Raw genomic sequence first — 25,329 nt, 5'->3', positions numbered from 1 at the left:
GAATCGATGTTAGTATTCCATAGACGTTTGAATGAGTCAGATGAACTGATCACTGATCTGGAAATATCTTCTTATTTAGTAAAACCACATGTATCATGTTCATTTTGTAACCTGTATAATGCATGGGCAACTTGTAAAAGGAAAATAAGTGTTAATATAAATATTACATTCTACCATACAAAGCCAGAGAAGTGAAACTGAAAAAGACGATTTCATAGCTTATCTTCTCGTCAGACAAAAGTATCATTGGTACAGAAGTGGACTGTATATCATTTAATAGCAAGTATAGGTACAATTTCTAATGATATGAAATCTAATCCCTAGTCATGACCATTGGCTTTTATAAGATATAAAAAGTAGTTATTGCTGTTTTTCTTTTTGGGCAGCATTATTGTAGTACCTGGTGTAGCGTTTATATTTCAAGTTGGAAAGTATACATGACCATTAGGGCAAATGTTGTGTGGAGTTTTGATACCTAGAGTACAACCTGAGCCATAAAGTTAGGGACCATTTAATAGAAAAGTGCCCCTTCCCAACCTTGGGAGTGATTATTCTCATAAGCATAAAGCCGCAGTGCATGACAACGTAGCGTGCACAGCTATTTTAATTTAGTGGTGCAAAGGGAGGTCCTCCGAAGCCTGGCTGTGTTTGATGAAGGTGCTATCACCCTCAATGAGAGGAATAATTATCACAACAACACATACATAAGCCCTCTATTAGATTATGGCCCATTTTAATAGACTCCCAGCAAGAGGGGGGAGTGGTAGCTTAATGTAATTGGTTACAAGGCGACATGCAGAGGGAAGCGTCAGGAAAAATGAACCAGATTTATAGGACCTTCTCTATCTCTTTTTTCCTTTTTCTTGTTTGACCATTCTAATCTCTCCTGTCTTGTGATCTCACGAGTGTGTCATATAAATGGCTGGTGCATTCTGTTTATTTTTCCCATCCATAATACATGGGGTATCTAAATCCTGCTGGCGTGTGCAGGAAAACGAGAGAGATGGAGAGAGAGAGAGAGAGAGGGAGGGAGAGAGGGAGGAAGAGAGAGAGAGAGAGAGAGAGAGAGAGAGGGGAAAGAGAGATGGCTTGTTAATGGTGTGAGGCATAAAGGCTCAGAACAAAGTGGCAGAAATATATAAGCCAGAAAGAGACAGAGAGGTCTCGCACTGTGGTCTGCTGGTTGAGTGCTGGTGATTTGAGACTTCTGAGTTTTAAAAGGCTTTAGGCAGACTTCGATCTGCTCTACAGTATTCTGGATCTGATGACTATACGTCTTGCCTTGTGCTCACCTGATCGCAAGGTCACCCAAACCGCATTTTGATTCAGTTCTCTTGAAAGCGTAAATTGCCCTCCAATGTAACCTTTATCTGTCTTGAGCCAACAACACCAGTATACTCTCTGTCCGGTGCCAACAATTCCACTGGGGCATCCCATGCTGGGAAAGGTTTATACTCATGCTTCTATAAGACACTTTGGGTAAACGTATCCAAGAGATGATATATGTTGAAACCTAGACCCCTGATTCAGGACTGTAGTTACTATCAGAGTTCTTGATATCCGTATTTAAAGTGATGATGAACCTTGGTAGTACCTGGGGTTTGTGTAGTTTCCTGGCCATGATATAACCCCAAAATCAGTGATTCTCTGTTATCTGTTGTTAACGCGAACAAAGCAGATTCTGACAATATGTAAAAAAAAAATTTTTTTTAAAAAGTTATCAAAGGTCCCATATTGTGGAAAATAGGATTTCCCTTGCCTCTTTGATTATAAAGAAGTGGGATGTGCTATGTAAACATTGTGAAAGTATCAAAACGCATGGCAGCCAACTAAATGAGCTGTTTGGTGGTGTCACAAAGGTTCACTCATTATCATTTTTGTAAGAAATAATAGGCTAACAAAATGTTTTTTTCAAAGCAGTTGAGTGGTTGTCATTGTTTATTACTGGAGAGTTTTCCCCAGCATTGGCTGCCTGTAGCTGCCGTGTCTGTGGTGGTTTCAAGAGTGTTCTGATTGTTAGCCAATCAGAACAGAGGGGTCGTTAATATTAATGAGCCTTAAAGACACAGCAACAGAAACAGCCTGTTCTTGGTAAGGCTCAGAGAGATGCTGGAACATGAACGTGTAAAAATGGATCGAGAGTGTTTTTGGTACATGACACCACACAAACAGCTTTGACTGGACCTCAAGACATAAAATAAAACACTGGAAGGTGTAGAATATGGGACCTTTAAACCAACAAGTGTAACATCGAAATCCGGTCGGAAGAATTTCAGTATTACACTTGTTCAAACTGGAAAGTTTAACAATATAAAGAAACATAAGAAAGCTCTAACGAAACCATCAGTGCAACATGAGACCCTCTGGAAGAGCCAATTCTGAGTGGCGGTGTACTGGATAGAAAACTGGCGGGAAATAGTAGTGTCACACAGGAACAGTAACATCCGGGTACTATGTTAGTAGACGCTAACGTTAATGCCAACTACTGTGGCCACGTTAGCATCGTAGCTATATATTAGCCTGTTAGCTTTTGTGAATAGTATTCTACAACAGCAGACATAACGTTTAGCATCTTACAGTATTGTGAGTGTTTATGTGTACAAATAGTTTTATCCCAAGCACCCTACAGTGTCATGTTATCATTTAATTGATCAATAATAATCACACTTGTTTGTTGTCTGACGTCATTACAAGTGCAATGGCAGTAAAATCGACAGAGTGCAGTTGCGAATTCTGACCAGAGTAGCTGCTAATGTGCCAAGTTATCACATAGAGCTTTAAGATATAAAATTGATACTGCACTCTTGATTTGTCCTGACTTTACTTTGTGTTCTACATTTAGACTTGAGACTTGACAGACATGGACTTGACTTGGAAATCTTGTGAGACTTGTGCCTCGAGACTTGAGACTGACTTGGGACTCGAGCAAAGTTGACTGTCATTTATAGATCACAATTAAAGATTGTGAATAATTCTTCACACCTGCATCATCATTGTTTTCTGTGTGCACAGTATTTTCTGAACTTTTAATTCTTGCACTGTGACTGACGTGTGTGATCTGTGGGAGTCTCATCCTTTGTTTTTTTGTGTTTTTTTCCATTGCTTGAAAATAAATCCCCACTCTTTTCACACACACACACACGCACACGCGCGCACACACACACACACGCACGCACGCACACACACACACACACACACACACACACAAGCGTGTGCCTAGCTGTGAGCCTGCCTGCCCAACTACCCTGTGGTTGACTGTTTGGCTTTTTACTTTTTCACTCATCTGCACTCATATATATGCAACAACCTATGAATATTTCAGCTTTTTTACCCAGAGCTAGACAATATCAGTGGGAACATGAATGTCATCTGTTTCATAGAGATTATAAAAAGAAATAAAAATTTGTCTTGCGCCCTCAGAATGTCTCACAGCAAACACAGAGGAAATCCTATTCTATTGTTTTGGGTTTTTTGGGGGGGAATAATTTTAATTTTTGCTCATAAATGTTGTGTCTTGCAGCGCTGGTTTATGTATAAGCTGCTGTTGAGAAGGTCTTCTGTCTCCTCGCATCTTGTACAGCAAAGCCTGGATAAACAGGTGCCTGTGTCAGTGATTATTTAGTACCAATCAAAACTGAACTGCACACCACTGTGCCTCCTGCAGAGTTCACAGAAAATACAAAAAGATGTGGGTTTTTTTTTTGCTCATCAGCATATCAAATTAAATACAGTACAATGGCATGAACCCAATGGATTAAAGGAAACAAAAGAATTTTTGTTTCGCCTTCATTTTCTCCATCTGATCCCAGACTTGTCCACAGGCATTACCTTTGAATTGAGAGAGCTGTCAGAAGTTGCATGAAAAGATGGTTTGAGTGGATCAAAGAGCATCTTCCTAATATCCGTCTGTAAGTGGTAAGAAGACATATTCAGAAGCTGTGTTTCCTGATATCAAGTTCATGTGACTCAGTAATTATATCTGCCAAGTGTTATTCAAAAAAGTAATGCTTTTCACCCCTCTCAGCCTCCAAAACCCAATCTAAACTGCTTGAATGACAGAACTGCAAAAACTCTGGAAAAAGGGGTAAAAAATGAGAGTGACTGAACTGGAATAGAAGTGTCGTGGAGGGAAGATGGATTCCTGTGCTCTCAGTGGAAAGCTGTCATAACAGTCCTCAGCAGCTGTTCTGGGAGCAGCTAGGAGTCGCTGGAAATGTGTCACACACACCTCCACTCCTCTATACAGGCCCAGGCAGGAGTCCCAGCTAACTGTGTCACATTTCCATCTCATTGTGGTGGAAGCCACCCAACAGGGAGGTAGAGGAGCACAGAGGAGCTGGGGCACAGGAGGAGGATCCTTTAATTTAGTCTCAGAGGAAAGGTTTAAGCCTCTTTCTTACCGGGGAGAGAGAGCACAGCATGGAGTGCTGCAGCCTTACGTTGCCCTCTCCCATTTTCTTCCGTCAGAGCGCCTCCATCAGATTTGTTGTGATGAGGAGTGACTGTGTAATAGGTGTGCAGATACTCTCTTTGCTGGTACTGTTTGGTGCAGCTATTGTGCAGCAGCTAAACCGGTACGTTTTCGTCTCAACGCAGTGTTAAAACGTACGGCATTAGAGTTAACAACAGTGAGTAGTCAGGGGATCCAGAGAGTAAAACTTGTGTCACCCCAGATAAGACTCAGCCTCTGGCCCTACAGGAGGCAGTTTAAACTTTGGAAATTATGAATGCCCACCAGACTCTCAGGCCATGTTCGTCTTCTCAGCCCAAAAAGCTCTGCACTATGAATTATTCTTTGCTCCAGTAGCTTCACATTGGCAATGTTGGCACTTTGGTGAAACACCAAATTAAAAGTGTTCCTTCATTTATTCATGATTTTTTTCATCACTTAGTGTTTGAGAGATGTTTTAAATACCATAGGGATGTTAAAGACATGCATTTAAATAGGCCGCTAAATCAGGTTGTCTTAGTTGCTTAAGGCGAGTGAACTGCAGGCAAAGAGTGTTTTAGATATGAGTGTTTTAGAGATGTATATAATGAGTATGTATATGTAAAGTATTCACAGTGTTTAAGATTGCATTTTATTGATCCCCAAGGAGAAATGTATATGCTGTCATCTACTTTCATCGAAGTACAGCAAACTTTTTCATCTGTAGCCTATGCTATTAATATGATGCTGTTAACATGTTCCCATGTTGTAATTACCAACTGTGTAGGCAATTAAAGTTATTTTTAAAAATGATAACAGAGAGTGAGGATTCAGTGTCGTTGTCTATGATTTACATAAACCTTAAATATATGTATCAATTATACATTTGTATATCTGTTTGTGGCATCTCTCAATCCAGCTTTTGTTTCCAACTTTGTCTTCCTGGCTCTCGCATCCTCCTCCCTCTTTTGTCTCCACATTCTGCCCTACGTTGACCCAGGCTTCATAATTAGCTGTCTGGTGTACTGCTAGGAACACATTTGCACTGGGGGAAAGCTGGGAGAACTGAATGAGTTTAATGCATCCTCCTCATACTCTTTGTCTAAACAATTGTATTATGAGATTTACTGCGCAGTATCTAAATTTGACAGCTTGGTATCCCAAATACCAAAATGATAAGTGAAAAATCCAACTATGACTATTAAGTGGGTCTTATGCCATGCAATTCATCGCCATCAGTCCACTGGATTCCGAACACTAGTTGGACCATGCCAGATGGGATAATGATGTATAGGTGGTGGCTGGTGGATGAATGCAGACACCTTGGATTATTAGTGTTCATTCTCATGACAGCAGAAAAAAACAATCATCATCTTACATCTTTATTTATTCTCAGTTCAGTTTAATAGTGCTACAGGTACATTACCTGTATTTTAGAATGTATGCAGTTTGTAACCTGCTAACGACATATGAAAGCACTATTTAAAGAAGATGCATCTTGATGCTGATATGTACGGATCTTATCCATCACATACGGCAGTCTGAATATGCTGAATAGAGACAGTGCATAAAATAGGCCACGCCCATCGTGGGGGAAACCGCTGCACCGCTTTCACTTTGTGTGACTGAATGTACATCATTGTCATTATTCCCCAAATTAAACATGCCTAAAAGCTGTTGTGTGGTGGGCTTCGCAGCCAACAAACTTAAAAACCGTGAATTACAGTTTTTTGGGCTCCCGAGTAAAACAAGGGAGCCGTTGAGAAGAAAAATGGAAATCTAGGCCGTAAGGAGAGAGGCGCTGACAATGGTACATGGTAGAAGAGGGGGGAAACTTTGGGACCCCGAGACTAAGTACACTTATAATGTGGCCAGTATTTTGTCACTGGTCAGTAACTTACCAGTAATTATCTAGTTATATTCTTCTAAGATAACCTGAATGTTAAAATGTGTTTAAAAGCTACCATGCTGTCCTAATATTAGGCTGCTACTAAGCTAACATTACTGAGTCAGTTCCTCTCTATACAACAGATGAGTTGTGTTCATGTGGGTCTCAGGATAGCTTACTCTGTATTGACTGCCAGTCCAGGGTGCAAAAGTAATGAGAAATCTCACTGACTTGTTAGCTAACGTAAGATAGTTAACTTAGCAACAATCCACTTTAATAACCAATGTCACGTCAGCGTCGCGCATAAAGTCTGAAAAGCATAGCTGTGTTTCCAATTTTTAAATATGAAGTGAAATTATTCAAAGTCAGCTTATTATCTTACCTGGTGATTAAATTAAGTAGTGGTAAATGTCAAAATATTTCACTTCAGGCCACTGTGGATCATTTATCCAGCTTTATTAAGTTCATTTTTTCAGTGTATCTTCTCCTCTCTGTTGGAGGCAGTGTGCTGAAATAATTCTTTGACAGACTTGTCTACTCGAAAACAGGAAAAACCTTGTCAGGCTGTCTATATCGGAAAAGATTTTCTCCCGATTGCCGCTTTTGCTGTTTTTTTAGCGATATTGTTTTCCCCCACGGTGGGCGTGGCTTTCAAAGTATGACGCACTCTGCAGTGTGTCTATGAGTGATGTCACCTGATTCTGTGATGATGTTTGGTCAATAGTCAATAGCAGCAACATGCTGATCCAGTGAAGGCTAGGAGTATTTGGTATTTGTATTTGTCTCTATATGGTATTTTTTTTGGTTTCATTTGACCCCTCTTGCATATCTGGGTGTGTATTTTGTAAACAGAGTGTACAAAATATATATAGTATAATATATAGCACATAGAGTTTTCATTTTTCTAATTCTGTGGAGAGCAGGAGTGTGTAAGGCTACAATATATCTTCATGTAGACTTGTGCATATAACATATAGCGGCTGTGACAGATTGAAGCCAAAATCATTTTTCACATCACGCCATGCTGGGCAGTGTAGATTTTTGATTAACAGCTGTAATCGAACTTGAGCCCCTCTCTCTGAGCCATTTCCCCTTGGCTGTCCAAAAGAAGTGAGTTGGATTTTGAGCTGTCTCAGACTTCAAAAGGGGTAAGAAGGGAAAGGAGCGGGGAAGTGAAAGAGGGAGACACATAGAGAGACGGGGCGGGGGGGGGGGGGGGGTGAGGGAAAGAGAGACTTGAAAGAGAGACAGAGAGACCAAGAGACCAAGAATGTGAGGGAGACAGAAAAGGAGTAGTGTGTGCATTTGTGAGTGTGTGTGTGTCGGTCTGTGTGTGTGTGTCTCTGCATGTGTGTGTGTATGTGTTTTGGGAGGAAAGGGGCTGGTGGTGGTAAGCAATTGCTTGCCAATAGACCCAAAAGCCAAGGGAGCACAGAGAACATATCACCTTTGGCCCAGCTCTAAAGTGCTCATTTAAAAAATCTCAGAAAAGTTGCCAAGGGTTTTAAAAAGTATCGACTTTCCCTTCAGTTTGTGTGGAAAGCCTAAAGGAAACCCACTGAAGATCTGAGTTAGCCCTTATAGTAAATGTGTAAATGTGGGGCAAAATCCATAATGGGGAAGACATTTCTTTCCTCTGGCTTCTCTCTTGTCAGCATAAAATATAACACGACAATAAACTGATACAACCATTACTTGTTTATGATGTTGGGGGAGGGGAGATGAGCGTTTTATCAATTCCCATTCCAAACACGTACTTTTGCCTTTTAATTTGCCCCGTTATTCTGCTATAAATCTGCCCCAACGTCATGCCAATGCTAACAGTGAGAGAAGCCCTTCGTGATTTGGATGAACTTGCAGTCATGCTCGTTATTATCGCTATTATGGTGTGTAATCTGCTCCTGTTTCTGTTCGTCATTAAATGCTGCCAGACGTATCTTGAATGAAAATACCACTCAATTTAAAAGTCCACACATGAATATGTTATTTCAGCAACATGGCCTATAGTCCAATCAGCATTTGTGAATAAATAACAATCTCCTAAAGCTAGAAACCAGAGAACCAAGATTGCGATAATGCGATGCCGCACTGATACTCGGCCTAAAGCTATTCCTCTGACAACAAAGGACACTCTTACTTTGTGGATTCAGGGAATGGTTGTCTTAACTTTAACATTTAAATGAGCTTTATATTACAGCAGCGACATTTGTTCTTAGCCAGAAAATTGTACCTCATGGGTACCACAGTTATCCTTTCCCGCTTTATGAATTCATTCTGCATCTTATTCATCCACTTCATGCAGTTTTACATAGGTATGACTTCACAGATCAGGAACAGGTGTATACTCTTTTGTCTTGTTTCTGACGATGGGTGATAGCAAAAATAAGCGCCATTTGGTGGACGCTTTTATCCAAATCACCTTACATGTGTACAAGATCAAAGGTGTTCAAGAAGATGCCCTAGCACAGTAGTTGTCAACGTGGGGTCGGGGGCCCACCAGGGGTCCTTGAGGGGGTTCCAGGGGGTCCCCAGCAAATTGATGAATTCTTAAACTTTACCATTATTTCATTTACAAGACGTTCACACAATTAGAGAATGCAGAATAATGATTATTTTCACTGTTATCGCTCTACCTACAACACAGATAGTCATGGAATTCTGAACAAAATCATATCTGACAATAAAAATATTCTCAGATTTGGGTTCGAGAGACAAAATCTCATCAAATGGCGGTCCGTGGCCTTAATGTGGATTAAATTAGGGTCCTTGATATGAAAAAGGCTGAGAATCACTGCCCCAGCACATAGGAATGAGTGGATTAAAATCAGTGGTATTGCCCTTTAAGAGACAGATCTGGCCAAGCTCTATCTGGTATTTTCAAAGTGGGTCAAAGAATTTCAGTTTGATAGCAGATGGTGTTTGCTCTCCAGTGGCAATAAACAAACATGTTCATTAGAAATGAGCGGGCCTGCTTTATAATTGTATTACTATATCTGTTAGTCATGATTACTTCCCAGTGTGGAGTGACACATTCAAATGAGGAAGGATTCAAAACTCTAGTTTGGAGCCACAACACACATAATTTTCTCATGGGAGTGGTCTAATAGAGGAAAGAAGGGTAATGTGTTTTGTTTTTTTTTGTCATTCATTCATTTTCTTTACCCACTTATTCCTATTCAGGGTAATGGGGAGCTGGAGCCTATCCCAGCATGCATTGGGCACAAGGCAGGGAAACACCTTGGACAGGTCGCCAGGCAATCACAGGGCGAACACTGCTAGACAGACAATCACTCACTCTCACATTCACAGCTATGGCCAATTTAGAGTCTTCAATCCTCCTGACTTACATGTCTTTGGCATGTGGGAGGAAACTGGAAGAAACCCACGTGAACACAGGGAGAGCGTGCAAACTCCACACAGAAAGAACCTTCTTGCTGAGAGGCAACAGTGCCAACCGCTGAATCACCATGCCACTCTGTTTTTAATATGTATTATTGTAAATAATGCTGATGCATGCATGGATAAAAACTAGGATTGACCCAGCACTTCTGAAAAAAATAAACAAACGGCAAATAGATACACTACAAGCAAACTACAGCAGTGGGAAATCAAGTAAGTTGGATAGAATCTCAACAGGCTTGTCCCTCAACCATGTACAAGAGAGGCTACAGAACAAAGACATTAAAGGGATAATGGTAAGACAGTGATTAGCCAATCAGGAGAGCTGTGTTGTCAGCGGCATGGCCAGTTCATTGCTGTGGCAAACTGTCCTAAACTGCTCCTCCCACTGTGATTTTAAAACGCCTTCCTTTTATCTAGACTATGAAGGAGGTAAAAAATAAGTGTTTTGCCGTCTGCAATAAAAGAAAGTTTTTCTTTTTAATGGCATGGGTATTGCCGAGTGGGGAGTGCACCTTGCTGTTCATCTCCTGCATGCGAGTGCGAGCTGTCTGGGTGATGGCCATTATGGTTCCTGCTACTGCCTGTGCGTCCGCTCCGCCGGGATCACTGAAGTGTTGGAACTAACAAGCTTGGGATGCAGACAGCGGATGCACAAATGGGATTTTGTCCTGAAAGCTTCTGAGTTTGCTCCCTGTCTTCAGTAGTCTGTGTGTATGGGGGGTGGGGGGGGGGGGGTGCAGAGATTGAATTGTCTGAGTTATGCACCAGCAGAATGAGATGATTAGATCTGATAATCTCGCTAATGATCTACACTGGGGAGGAGAGCACATAAAATTGAATGAGCTACACCGATCTACACAGTTTCAGTCTCATCCTCTCCATTTCCTTTTTTTCTTGCATTCCCTTTCACTGAATCTCAGATTTATGCAGAATCTGAGATGTGCTCCACCCAGGAAGATATGCAATATTCCTTGTTATAGTTTAAGATTAAGCACACTCAAGATGTGGGACACAGACAGACACACACACACAAGCACACGCAAACACATACACACACACACAGACACACATAAAATCTCTCACTCACGCGCATGTAGAGATTCCCCCACGGACATTTCTACACACATAAACACAGACGTTCTCTCTCGTCTCTCCCTCTCTGCCTCCGTCTCACACATACACACGCATGTACACACAGACACAAACACACCGACACACACACACACACAATGCTCCCCCGGCCCAAGGTTAGTACAGATTAAAAGATGTGTCATTGATGGAGGAGGCTCCTCCTCCCTCCCCGGCCTGTCAGAGTGTGTTTGGGAGCAACCCACTTCATTTTAGCAGCATAATGGGTAAACAGAGTGTGATCAGTCCAATTACCCCCTCATTGCAGAGGCGTTCTGGCGGGAATGGCCTGTGGAGAGAGTGAGCTGTCTGGCGTGGGGCAGAGTTGCAACAGTAGCACCTGCTGCCCGGAGCCCTCACTTGTATGAATCTCAATTTGTTTGTACAGCCATGCCCAAAAACGGTGACCAAGAAGTGAGCCCTCTGAGGACGCTGCCACTGGCTAGCCTTCTGATTCCTGAGCTCTGTGCATTGTCTGCGGATGCATGCCAAATCAGTACAGTGTTGTTTTCAGCAATGAACTGACTCAATGTCAGCCCTTGCTTTAATGTTTTCCACCTAGTGGATTGTTTTGTGCTCGGTTCATACCGTGTTCAACTCTCAAGGACGTTGAAAGTTTTTTTTCCCCCTCTACACTGTTTTTCAGTTCAGTAGATTGGTGAAAATGTTTGATTTTCCTGCTGAGACTTCATTCGCAGTACAGTGGCAAGCTGCAGGGCTTCCATTGCATCCTGTGCATGGTACATGATACATGGTTTGACTGGTTTCGTGATAAATTATTGTAGTCACTATGAAGGAGTAAGTAGTAGAAAGAAGAGTTGACAGCACAAGTAATATTCCACACGTCACTGTTACAGTTTTTCTCATAAATAACCAACAGCCAGCGCTGCTTGACATGTTCATGTAAGTGTGGAAGTTAGCACCAAGCGCCTACAGGTCCTGGATGGGTCTAACCTCGACAGAATGGAGTAATTGCTCTCACTTAATCTATGTAACATATGCCCTCACATTACAAGGACATAATTGGCTAGGCTCTTTGTCCTGTTCCCGTGATCCAAAGATGTGCTAATCGCCCCTGAAGAACATGGATATCTTTATCTTCATCCTTCTCCCTTGGGGTGTGTCTGGCAGCTGGTGCGAATGTAACATGCGTTTATCTCCTTATCACCACGCCTCATAATATGTTTTCTTTCTGGGTCAAAAAGCTATGCTTTCTCTTCTTTTTTTATTTTGAAAGACTTCTATACAATTTCTGCAAGAACCGACTGAAAGCTCTGTCAGCAGGAAATAAGAATTACCTCTCAGGATTCACTTGGCTCCACTAATTGAAACTAATACCTTTCAAATGGCATATTGATTCAGAGGAAGCTATAGTTTTCAAACACTCACAGTAAAAATGAATTATGTGAATGAATAATATGAAATATGAAAAAAATAAGATTAAAACATGTTTGTTGGAGGCTTAGATTTGCCTGTATGGCACCAGAAATCATGTAGATGACAGCAAGCATATCATAGTATGACTTCAAAGCACTCCTTGTTTTCCAGGCTGTTTTTCAATAGAACGCCTATGGCCACTGTGTGTTGCATTAGCGGCCTAATTAAAAAATCTTAGTGTCACCAAAAAGAAAGGTAGAAAGTCTACCTCTTCCTCTTAGGTAACAGATTTAACAGATTGCATAGGGAAATGATATCTAGATCATATCTCGGTGTTTTTATCAGGCTGTGTTCAGGTGAATTTACTGAAATGTATCCCCAAACACGCGCGCACACGCACACGCCCGCTCTGCCCCCCCCTCTCTCTTTGTGTTTGTGTGTGTCTGTGTGTGTGTGTGTGTGTGTGTGAGAGAGAGAGAGAGAGAGAGAGAGAATTGACGTGTACATAATTCTGATCAGATGTTGCAAACATTTTGTACCTTTGCTCTATCTAATTTCTGTCCTTTTGAAAGGCAAAATGTTGCCACAGCAGGAACAACAACATTGTTCTGCAAAGCACGAATTACTTTTGCTGTCAGCAGCTCCGAGTGAATCATGTGCTGCTTGGGGTAACTTTAGCTGGCATAAGGTTTTACATAAATAAGGTGCCGAATACAGTCTATCCTGCCTCAGACGAATACGAAATGGCATAATTTCTAAATGGTTACGAGGGTTTTAGCGATTTTAAATCCTCTTTTTCCTAAAGTCCTCTTGAACAATGAGCTCTAACCATTCCTGCAGTCACTCTCCGTCGGCGCGTTTGCCTGATGCGCAGCGCCTCCCCAACTGGTCCCTCACTTTGACAAATTCCTGGACGTGAGCAGGTCTGCTGAATGGGTTCTTGGTCGTAACGGTGATACCTTGAATATTACAAGTTGAATGGCCCTGGAACATTGAAGTGGTTACCTTTTTTTCTACCGGTCTCAAGTTGGGTGAAAACAATGGTCGAATTGTGGTCATTTTGGTGTTTTTCTCTTTTGCCTTTCGTGTTGTTGTTCCCCTTTCACCCCAAGTTTGTGGCACAAGCGGAAATAAGTTCCCTAAAAACCAACAACAGATTTCACCGCCTGGAGGTAACGCCGCTGGATGCAGGGGCGACCCGAAAACCAGCGAGGGTCAAAGTCTCACCGAAAGTTGGCAATAGCACAGATTTTTTCAGCGCTTTTAAAACGCAGACCGCTTTTGTTGGTGTTATGGATCCGAACTACGGCAGGCAAATGCGAAAGGACTCGCGCACTGGACTTGGAAAGGAAGCGCGGATTGGCACCAAAACGGCACCAAACTCTTCCAAGCGTCTCGCGGCAACCGGTAAAAAGTATGACAACATTTTTGAGGACAGCTATAGACGTCCAACATCGAATATACAACTAGAAAACAGATTTCCTGACATAAGGAAGAGGACAACGCGGAGTGCGGGTACAACATACGCCGAATTTTTGGATAGGAGTACAACTGGAGACGCGCAGTCAAGAGAGAGGTTTGTGGAGACTGCGCAAGGTGTTCCCAACTCCAGAGCCGAGTACCGGCGCGCTGGAGAGGATGCCAGAGGGTCTAACCCGAGGCAGAGTGAGCCGCATCTGGACACATCCACTTTTGCTCTGTCCGGAGACTCGGCACACAACCAGGCGATGGTGCATTGGTCTGGACACAACAGCAGTGTGAGTTTCAGTTTTACAAGAACACACAAAAAACAAACACACTCATAAAGGTTTTACAAAATACAAAATGCGATAATTCTGCAGACGCTTGTGATTATACTCCCCGTTATAATTTCTCACTGTAAAATGATAATTCTTTATAATGTCAAAGTAGATTTACATGAGCTTTTAATCAGTCACATCATTACGCACAGCTGTCTCCCAGCGCGCATGGAGGGATTCCGTCCCTGTAAATGAACTGATTTCAGTCAGTCAGACACAGTTTTGAATTGGACAATACACTCATCAATTAAACTGCTGATAACAAAAACACCTATCCATTTTTTCTCGAGGACGATTTTATTTTTTGTCATTGCTTATGGATAGCCTAATTACTACATGCGCATTGCGCGTCTGTTTGTGTGGACGCATTATGGATTTTTCCGTGCGCTCGCAGGATTCCCTCTGTCGGCTTGCAAAACAACAGCAGAATCATTTCTTTCAACAAACTGTGTCAAACTCCATAACTTTTAATTGATAGTTAACCTTGCAGGTCGATTCATTTGACACTGAGCTATGGAAAGGTGAAAGCATTTTGAATATACTGTTGGCAGCAATCAAAACACATTAATTATTTATGAAATAATCAAGTAGTGTCTCTCAGGAAGGTGCAGCAGCTACAATTAAATGGGATTGTGCCAAATCTGGCCCTTAATGTGACACTGATGAGACACAGTCTGACCTTTTGGCAAATGAACTCTGCCTTTGTCTTTGACATTTGACTCACACATATTTGATAGAGCTCTAATTGCCTGGATGAATATGGCATTGCAATATATTTGTTGTCCAAATGGTGCTTTGCTCTTCAATAGGGTTGGTAGGAAAGAGAACAACTTATATGGATGACAAGCCGTTGCACCAGCTACCTAGAGCCCCCCTCCCCCCTCCCCCCCTCCCACCCCTGCACACACACACACACACACACACACAGCTACACACCATTTTACCATCTTGGTATCATGATGATTGCATCTCTTACTTTACATAGGGTACAGCATGCAAACGTGGTGCTTGCAATCTCTTGCATTTATCAGACACAAAGATCTTAAAACTACAAACAACCTTGTACAGAAGAGAGGGGTTACTGGCTTTTTACTTCAGGTAATTCAGATCACCTCAGTATGCAGGGCACACGGGTGTGTAGCAGCACCATTTATCTGGGACTATATCTGAAGCATTTTCTGCCCCAAAAACATTGCAGATATTTGATGTAAATGTAGATATATTTCACATTGGATGGTTATATCCTTCAATCTCTAAATCTTTTTTCTCAATTGAATTTTCTGATATGCAGCCTGTATATATAACACACTTAAGAGGCGTCATGGGCTTTGGCTATAATGTGTGTATGCATGGTGGTGGACAGTCTCTGTAGAGATAAATCAGAGATACACCTTTTAAAATTGGACTTGTGAAATGAAATAGTTGAACACTATGTAGCTAAATTGACAGCTGAATGACTATATATTATTTTTTTTTGTTAGCTTGAGATGTCTTGTCCAACCATGGGCCTTTATACTGTCTATTGGATCATCATTGATGTGCTTTTCACTCAGGCCAGCCAGTCAACATTTCAAGATTTATATAACTCTGGACCCTTTGTAGGGGCCCAAAGTAAGATTAAAATTGCAGCCTTTATAAAAGTGAATTAATGGCATTTTATGGCTCGAGCTTGAGCTATATTAGATGTATATGACTGGTACTAAACCCAATCTGACAGGCAGATTTGAAGTGGAAATCATTTTATTCCTGTGGTCGACGGTAGTCTTGTCAAATCTTAAAACTTCACCTGTGATGTGATCAAAATGTAAATCCCGGACCCATACGGAGTGAATTGGGAAAAATGGAGAAGGTGATGTTCAAAGCACCAGGAGGGATCTTAAGGGTTCAGACTTGACAACAATACTGAGGACTAAAGCAGTTTATGGTGTAAAATAAACGTATTTTGTGCATCTGCAAATCAGTCACCCAACTATTAACCCATTAATGTGATTGTCTTTGGTCTCTGACTTTAAGCGAGAGTTGTTCATGTTGACAAATATTGATTGGACAAGACCATGGGAAAACATATATGGATTCCTTTTTAAATTCATGCTTCTTATATAGGCTTTATCTACATAGTTAATCCACTGCGTATGTTTCTTGCTCCTTTAATCTGCCTCAAATGTGCAGTGATGGTTACTAACAATATACGTAAGAAAAACGTTAAAAAAAAAAATCTGCTCCATCAATACAGGCAGAGATAGAAATTTTGTAAAAACATAAAAAAAATACATATAAATATACTAGGCTCATAATATCCTGTATGGCAAATCAATATCTCTGAATTGTCCCTCAGACTAAGCTGATATATGACTATGTGGATAAATAATCTTTTAAAACAGAGCACATGCAGCTCATCTCCCACACAAGGGATGCAGAGCCGCCCCCAGAAGGCAAAAGACTTAGTGTGGAAGCCAGCTGACTGTGTGGTGACCAGGGAGCTGTTGGCAGCCAATGATTTTAGGCCTCTGATTGACCATTTTTGCAAGCTTGGTTTTCCTCCTCACTGACCAAACGAGGACATTGTATTAAACCTTAGGACACTTAATGAGCGTCCTTATTGACATTAAATCCCCTGAGCTTCTGCAGCAGACAAAGGGGACTTTGACAAAAACAATATGTTGAAACATGTCAGTTTTTAACAACAACGAGAGCTATTTTAAGAGACATAATGTTGCAGTCTGTCTTTGGGAGCTGCTGTCCTCGCTGAGTGAGAATCTTATTAAAGTTATTGAGACTTTTTGACAAGCACCCCTTTCCCAAGAAAGAACGTTTTGTTGCACCGGCACAATACTAGAAACCTTCTGCAGCGGAGAGTGCCTTGCTGTAAACAGTGTCCTCGTACCTGGAGAATGAGAGAGTCTGGTCCGTCTCAGTGGCCAGGTATTTGAAACTGGTTTCTTGCTCCAGGTCACTAATCTGGGGGGGCTTGGACATTAGATGAGGCCAGCTGTTCCTGTTGGCTGTGGAGTAAATATCCTTGGTTTTTGTTGTGTTCAGTCTGAGGTGGCTCGAGTCAGACCGATCTGTCAGCTTTGTAACATTGTCTTTTTTGCCACCAGAGACTGGGAATCAGACAGGCCTCCTGGGCCGTGTTGTCCGCATACTTAATCAGAACGAGGCAGTTATTGTTGCACATAATCTCATTGGTATAAATAGACAATAAAAAAGAGGAAGTGTTACGGCCCTGAGGGACACCTGTGTTTAAAATCGGTTCATTAGATAGACCGCCATTCCGTTTAACGTGCCAGAGCCGGTTGCATAGAAACTCCTTGATCCATAAAATCAAATGGAGTGGGTTCCCAATTCACAGAGGTGTTTGACCAGAGTTTGTGGGTGTCAGCGGATGATGAACAGTGCGTAAATAAAAACTGTGGATAGACCACCGTTAAGGTGTTCAGATACAGCAGGAGGCGAAAGTTTAAAGGTGTTTTCGTGTTTTTGGGGCTTGTTTTCCGCATCACATCTCCATTTTAAATTATACACAGACCGTTGCTTTTTGTTTGGCTTTGCAGCTATAATTTGGGGTAAGATCCCTTTAATGAAAAGCCGCATGATGCTCCGTCAAAAGTGCTCATATGTGACCTTGTTAAACCTTCATTGATGCACTTTTCATTATCCTCTAGCCTCCAGGTGGCTAGCTTTCAATACAAATTATTTCACTCCTTTGGCACACTTTGTGTTTTGCTGCCAGTTATTGAAGTGACGCCTCAGCATTTGCAACTGGTCACCAAATTTCAACAATGAGTTTTTGTGTGTATCACCAGTAGGTCCCAACATGGGTCAGACAGTAAATAAACATTCCACAAAAATGAAGCTTGACTTAATACGGGTTGTGTGTTAGTGGTCTTCATTGCAAAAAACAAATATCAACATCAGTTGTTTTTTTTTGCTGCAGCCATTTCGGTCCTCGACTTGCTTGGCCCCCAGAGTGTCAGGCCCATACGTCTGTTCATTAATCCAGCAGCTCAAGCCTTTAGGGCTGCACTGTCCAGCGCTGTGATTGTAGGATGCTGATAGAAACTGCAGCAATCCTGTGTTCTGTACAAGAGGTGGAACGCTATAGCTACTAGTTACAGCAAATCTATTGCTTCTGAGGCTCGATGGGCAATTCTCAAACATTTGCTCAGAGAAAAGCAGTGCTTCCCATTGTTTTTGGTTTTAGCTTTATTTTCTAACACACAGGGTACAAGTTGCTTCCTCTCCGTAGTAATAATTCAGTGAAATCCCAGTTTTTACTCCTCAAAATGACATGCATGTGTGCCCTTTTTTCCATGAATCATTTGTGCTCGGGGACCATAATGCATCACATCAACATGGGCTCTCAGCACTTCCTCAGCACTCAGACTGCAGCTTTTCCTCACAAAGTGCATTTTAAGTACCAAATAAAGGCCATCAGTTGTATGTTCAAGCACACTCTAATTTCTTGATTTCTCTCTCTCTCTGTGTGTCTCTATCTGTCTCTCTCTCTCTCTCTCGCTCTCACTCTCTCTCTCTCTTTCAAACACACACACACACACACTTTTATGTTGCAATTTTAATCAAAGTGATAAAGCAGGCACAGAATCATATTTGACAGGTTTGCATGTGATTAATTAGTTTAATAACTGTCACAGCGTGGTAATGTAGACAGATACTATAGCCGTGATTAGGTTATGAAAACAAATTTATGCATTTTTTGATTGAGAAAATCATAAAATGAAAATTAAAACTTGGAGATGACTTCCAGTCTAGTGCATTAAGTATCATGGAGACCGTGTTAACAAAAACTGTGTCGCTTTCTGTGGCACCACTGACTTTGTAGTATTTAGTTTCATTTCTCCCAAAATCAGGCAAAACAAGCGACACGGGCATCGTAACATTATGACATGATGCTCGATGGGTCTTGAAGCAGCACATTGCCTGGAGCAACACAGCAGTTACTATCATGTTTAAAGATGACTTGGGTCGCTCAGGTGGCAGTCAACTTAAATAATGGTTTGACTTGGCAGTTTACAGTGACAGAAATGTATTAGTTGTGGCGAAATGGTTTCCCCTATCTCGTGAGATACAAAAGACCCAACCTAAAGCACCACACACTGTGTAATCAATGTACATGATGGAAAACTTCCAAACACAAGCTGACACATTGAGGAAATAGAATACTCACTCCAGGCCTGTCCTCCACAACAGCTTTCTAAACTCCGTCAAAATCCTTTAAAATGATTGGTTGATTTTGCTTTGTCCTAAGGAACTAGTTGAGCTATAGCAAAATTTTAAGCCCCATACTTCTTGCACATCAGATCGAAAACAGAACAATTTGTTGATGGTAGCAGGATTAATGTTATTAACAAAAATTGTAACAAAACATCAATATCTTTAGCACAAGTAGGACCTGACAAAAACTAGACATCAAGAGCATGAATTAACAATGATTGCCCAGAAGTGATTCTGCATTCTTTTCAACAAAAATGTGACTGAATACTAAATCTGTTGGACTAGAAGACTTTAAATCTGCTGAAGCTACTGTTTTACATTAAATTATATTCTAGCAGTTCTACTGATCCTATTTTTCACACCCTTAAATTATCACTTGTGTATGTTTATATGACCCTCTTTGGCTATATTCCTGTTTTTATATTCTATTCTTCTTTGCTGTATCCTGATACTATTTGCTCCTGTAATAGCCAAATTTCCACACAGGGATAATTAAAGTTAGATTGAAGTTTCATCTTAATTTATCTTATATTTGGTAATGTTTTTATTTAAACAGAAGGCTCTGTTGCCTCCCATTGCCCACCCAGCTCTCACATACACATGTGCATGTCCCGTTCTGGTATAGAGATATTCTAGAAACATTTTGGAAACATTTAGTTGGTCTATTGCAGCTATTAGCAATGGTACAAAACTAAAAAATAGATAAAAAGAAGATTGAACTGGATGTGACAAATAAGATTTGATCGATATAGGTTTTTGAAGTCAGTGTTTGAAATCTGTATTTTTGGATTGAAGTTATAGTCAACATTTTATGCAAATATTCAATATGTTTTATTTTGACAATTTTCATGCCAAAAGCTTCTGAAAAAAAAACATAAGATAATAAGTATTAAGCATAATTAAGTATTCTGTGTATTCAGTGTGGAAAAGCTTTTGAAACAGCATTCAGACCATGGGACACTAAAACTCTATATTTGTAATCCATCATAATAATATAATAATAACAACAATAATAATAATGATAATAATAATAATAATAATAATAATAAATAAGTAGTAGTAGTAAGTAGTAAATAAATAAGAAATTCATTTGACCAAAATGTCACTTTAGAATCAATTCAGGTTAAGGCTTCCACATAGAAAACCAGTGTAGTATTGATCAATAATTTATAAAAAAAAAATATATACATATATATATTCAAACAAACCATATCCATCAATCATATCCATCATATCGGACGTGGACGACATTTGCGGGACGATATCCGCCAGCAAAAGACCAATATTGGCCTGAAATATCGACAAACCAATATATTGGTGTGACAAAGTGACAAACATGTCAAAATCTTTTGTTAAACATGGATTTAAAGACCACAGTGTCTTCAGCCTGTCTCTGCCTACCACACATTATGACAGATGCAAATGAGTGAGGTGAGACAGAGAGGGAAAGGGGGCGTGTCTCTGCGATGGGGGGGTGCACCCCAGATTCTCAGATTCCCACTGGTTTAGCCTATATGCTATGAGTCTAATGACACTTTGGCCACTGAGGGGTCAGCGGAGGTGGAGGTCTTCTCTCTTCCATCTGATACAGAAACTGAGGACCGAGGCGGTCTGAAGCCTTATCACTTTGAACCTCTAGCGCCGCCGGCTGCAGCTCCAGCCCTCGGGCAGAAGACGAGCCTTTAGGGGCCGAGGCTGTGGAGGAGCAGGAGAGACTGGGACGAGTGTCAGAGTGGGATTACGTTGTGACCTGTAGTTTTCTAAAGTGCTAACTGGTTTTCAAACTCATCATACATTTATTATTTTGCGTAGGATTTATATATATATATATGATCACAGTCCATCCTGACATAATTCCAATCATGGCTGTAGACTGTGGCTTGGTGAATAACAAGATTACCAATGAACAGTATAATTGGAATACCTTAATAAGTAAATATAATCAACACTATGTTGAACTTCTAAAAACTATAGCTACTTAATATGAACAAACAAGGGCAATATAATAGTAGAATAATAAAAAAACAGTGCAGGCTCAGTCACACAGCTGGTACAAGTTTAAAAAATTAGTGGGATAGTCGTCCTTGTATCGATGGATCCACCAATCTCTCGTTGGGAGCTGCAACAATTTTCTACTCAGATCATATTCCTATGAACTCAACACAGCAGTACCTCAAGAGCCTTGGTGTTACATCACAGATTGAGTCCAGCAGAGTGTTTATTTTCATCTGATGGGGGGCAGGAAGAATATGATTTTCTGCCTTAAAAACATCTGTATGATGTTGTCTCGGAAATTCTGCGCTCATGTCCAGGATCTACACATACATTTCACCACCATACTGAAGGCATACAGACAAGTTTACAGCTCGGAAAATGTGATGTAGTGTTTAATTTCATTTTAAAGTGCCTAAAAGGTGACTAAAACTAACAACAATATACGCCAAAAGACTAAAACTTAAATGAAATCCAAACCTGCTACCAAAATTAACATGTACCACAGTGCATGGTGTTGTAATGTCAATTTACCACAGAGAAAAATATGAACCAAGTGCAGGGCTTCTTTTCATACCTGCTCCATTGAACAGATTTCATTGACTATTTGCCCCAAGCTCTCTTTAAAGAAATGAAGCAGACCAATCACAATCTTTTATTCTGCTAATGGCAGGCAGCACAATTTAGACAAATTCATTGTGTTTTGTTGTTAGCAACAGGGAGACATAACATGCCTCCACAATCTCTCCACAATAGCGCTGTGTTTGTAGTGAAACCTTTTTACATTCAGTCCATTTCATTAATTTTCTCCCAAAATGGACTGAATTGATTGCTGAAACCTCTCAAGCTTGAAGCATCAGGGCTATATGACCCGGGCTTAGTAGTCCAGAGGATAAGCAAACATACAGATAGCAGACTAATGCACAAGAGACATTTCACTGGGGTTTTCTTGATGAAAGCAGCATCCCCCGAGTATGTTTTCACCCACAAAAGTACAAACAATCAATTTAGTCCACAGATAAGATGAGGACAGAGTAAGGCCTTTCCACAGCCTCACCGTCTCTCTTAAAAGACGGTTGTCTTTTCCTGCTAAGTGCTGCACTTTGAAAATGTCCTCACAGAGCCACAATCAAGATGTGGTGTTTTTCAGCTCTCCACCCACTTGCAATGCATTTTTATTTTGCCCTCACTGCTGTCAAGCCTTAAAGAAATGTATGCAAATCTGCAACCAATATTTCTTTTCTCTGCAGGTGTTTGCTTCAAATCATTTCTAATAGATGCGTGAATATATTCATTCTTAATCATATGAGCAATGCAAAAATGTTACAAATTATGTCTACAGTGTTTGGATTCATTGTAGCAGTTTGTGATCTCTAAGTTTTAAGCTTGTTTGCATTACCGTCATTCTGATGTACAGATCTACACTGGTACACTTGGATTTAAACCATGTTTTTCACATTTGGCTTATCAAAGGACGCAAAACAATAATGTTCCTTGTCACATTGTTGGCTGGTCTTTTTCCCTCAAAGCACCTAAAAAGCACCTTGTATACTGTCAGTATCACCTAAAAAGTGATACTGACAGTATACAAAATGTTTTCAGTATTCTGGATAGGAGATCTAGAACATACCGGAGCTGGACTGGTGATCCAAAGAAAACACTGTATTTGGCAAATTATTCTTTCTTTCTTGCCCTTGGCTTCTGTCTTGCTTCCCTTAATGAAGTACGGAACGTAATGAGTTTAACAGCAAATGAAACGGGGTTTTTTTCTGTGTCCTCGGGATTGCGTCTGCTTGGACAGCAGCACAGTCAGTAGCAGCGTAGTGCAGTGCAATGAACAACACAATCCCAGCTAGCTCCACTCGCATTTATATGCAAGCTTGGTGTCTGATAATGGTCTAGATGCATTAAGAGGCCCCCACGGATCTGCATGTTCTGGTCGAGCTGGCCCTTTCCACAGTGTTACACACGGCTGGCGTTTTTAATCCTGTTTCCTCATCCAAAAAACATTTCTTCTGCCTCTTGTTCAAACTGGCAGTAGTGGAGGTCAGTGTTTGGGCATTTTATACTAGGTATAAAAGGTATAACAGGTATAAAAAATGTTATATAAGCTGGACATGGCTGTCTTCCCCCATTTTACCAGGCCTATAATAGAGTTGTTCTCCAGTTGTTCTCACATGATCTTCATAGCATGTTCTTTAGGCAAACGCACACGCAGACATGTACGCGCACACACACGCACACACACATCCACACACGTACACACACGGCAGTGTTGTGAGTCAGAGCCCCAAGTAAATGAAGGGCAAAGTCTAGACTTTCGAGATGTTGGTAGCAACCACTTGATGGATTCAAACCCCATCTTTTCTCTTTGTTTATTGAATCACACAAAAACTGACCTCCAGACAGCTGAGTCTTACAACTGACAGACTGAGGAAAGTTGGAAAATGTGGTTATTTATGATTGAATTAGTTGTTGGCACATCTAGGTGTGGAGAGTTCAACATCAATGCATGGAAAAATGTGTTGTCATACATTTTGAGAGGGGCTGGATTGAGGAAAGGTAAATTGACAGGGATTTCTCCCGGGAGATGGCTTACTCTATATGTGTGTTTGCCCTATGATATATAAAGGCTAATGCGTATTCATGAGAATGTAAATGTGTACCATTTTCACAGAGAAATTTTCACTGGATGCCAAAGGTAAATAAAATAAACATACGTGTCAATGCTTCTCTGAGTAAATGTTACATGAGCCGTCAGCCACGGTATTACAAAGAGCCTCACATCATTCACTGATATCAACTTGGGGGTCCCTTGGAAATTAATTTAGATCCTTCATTTGTCCCCTCCGGTTAGGTTCAAAAGCAGTGCCAGATATACATGAAAGTGGCAATAGTTTCACTGTTTCTGCTTCCCGTGATGTGTAACTCCTGAGCAGACAAAAGAAAAAAAAAATCTGGAGGTGTGCTGTGTAATCTGTTTCGAGTAAGGGTCCCTTTTCTCCCTTGCCTACCTAATTAGAGAGAAATAATATTTGAGGGGTGCCATCTTAATGATGCTTCACTGGGGGCAAAATAAGCAGCAGGTAAGATGTGAGGCTTGGCGTTGGAATGCACAGTGAATCTGCATGAGTGACAAGTGTTGATGTGCAGTGACGGTTTCTTCCATTTTATTAATAGTGATAATGCACAGCACACGGTGATAATTTATACCCAGATTGAGAGCTGTGTAGAAACGCTTCTGCCCACCAACATGGTGTTGTGATGCCTCGCACGTCGCCAAGGAAGCACTTTGAAATATTGAGCATTTCCCTTCAAAAAAAAAAAAAGGATTGTTATGGAATTCTAAGGACCTGATTCAGTCAAAAAAGCTTTGCCTGTGTGTGTGTGTGTGTGTGTGTGTGTGTGTGTGTGTGTGTGTGTGTATACCGTACATGCCTATGCTGCATGCATGAATGCTTGTATGCTTGTGCAAGTGGGGTGTGTAGGGTGTGTGTGTGGATTGGATATTTGTGTCCAGCTGATATATCAAAATGAAATTATGACTGGAACACCTCTGTTGCCACGGAGGCCGTCTATTCAACCATCTCAAAGAGTCAAAATCTTTGCATGGCCAAACAGCGCCTAGCTGTGCTACGCCTTTGATGTTCTCTGTCTTGTCTACATGCGCCGGCTCCTCATGAACTAACTGTTTCATGGCAAAATGGAGAACTTGGAGAGTCTACTGAAAGAAATTAAGAAAGAAAGAGAGAAAGATAGAAAGAGAGAAAGAAGGAAAGAAAGAAAGAATAGACAAGAATAGAATGTTAGGATAAAGGGATGACTAAACTCCTCAGAGGGTGAGAGCCAATCTGAAAAATGATTGGTTGACTTTCCCGGGGCTAAAGCTCTCTTTCCTCACATCAATAAAACATAAACATGAATAAATGCACTGCTTTTGGCCTTCCAGGGTCCTTACTTAATTTCATGTATGCAAGTGAGCGATGATATGCATGGAAAATTGTATTTACCTCCAGGGCTCAAAATAATTTCTGCTGCCATTCTTGTTTGTTTGTCTCCAGTATTTACATAAATGCAAT

At 40.9% G+C, this 25,329-nt stretch overlaps 1 protein-coding gene across 1 annotated transcript in view; it reads left to right on the top strand.

Moving 5' to 3' along the window:
- Nucleotides 1–13,264: 13,264 nt before the first annotated feature.
- Nucleotides 13,265–25,329, top strand: part of sorcs3b (sortilin related VPS10 domain containing receptor 3b) — a 36,486-nt gene continuing 24,421 nt past the window's right edge. Inside the window, exon 1 of the mRNA XM_071523380.1 lies at nucleotides 13,265–13,981. Within this exon, the coding sequence (XP_071379481.1) occupies nucleotides 13,265–13,981 (717 nt within the window). The remainder of the gene's footprint in view (nucleotides 13,982–25,329) is intronic.

Source organism: Centroberyx affinis, unplaced genomic scaffold (genome assembly GCF_046629955.1).
Source record: "Centroberyx affinis isolate AG114_WGS23_722 - 3 ecotype Tasmania unplaced genomic scaffold, CSIRO-AGI_Caff_v1 ptg001083l_1, whole genome shotgun sequence".
Classification (NCBI taxonomy): domain Eukaryota; kingdom Metazoa; phylum Chordata; class Actinopteri; order Beryciformes; family Berycidae; genus Centroberyx; species Centroberyx affinis.
The sequence above is the reverse complement of the archived record's forward strand: the minus strand, read 5'-3'. Positions and strand labels throughout refer to the sequence as shown.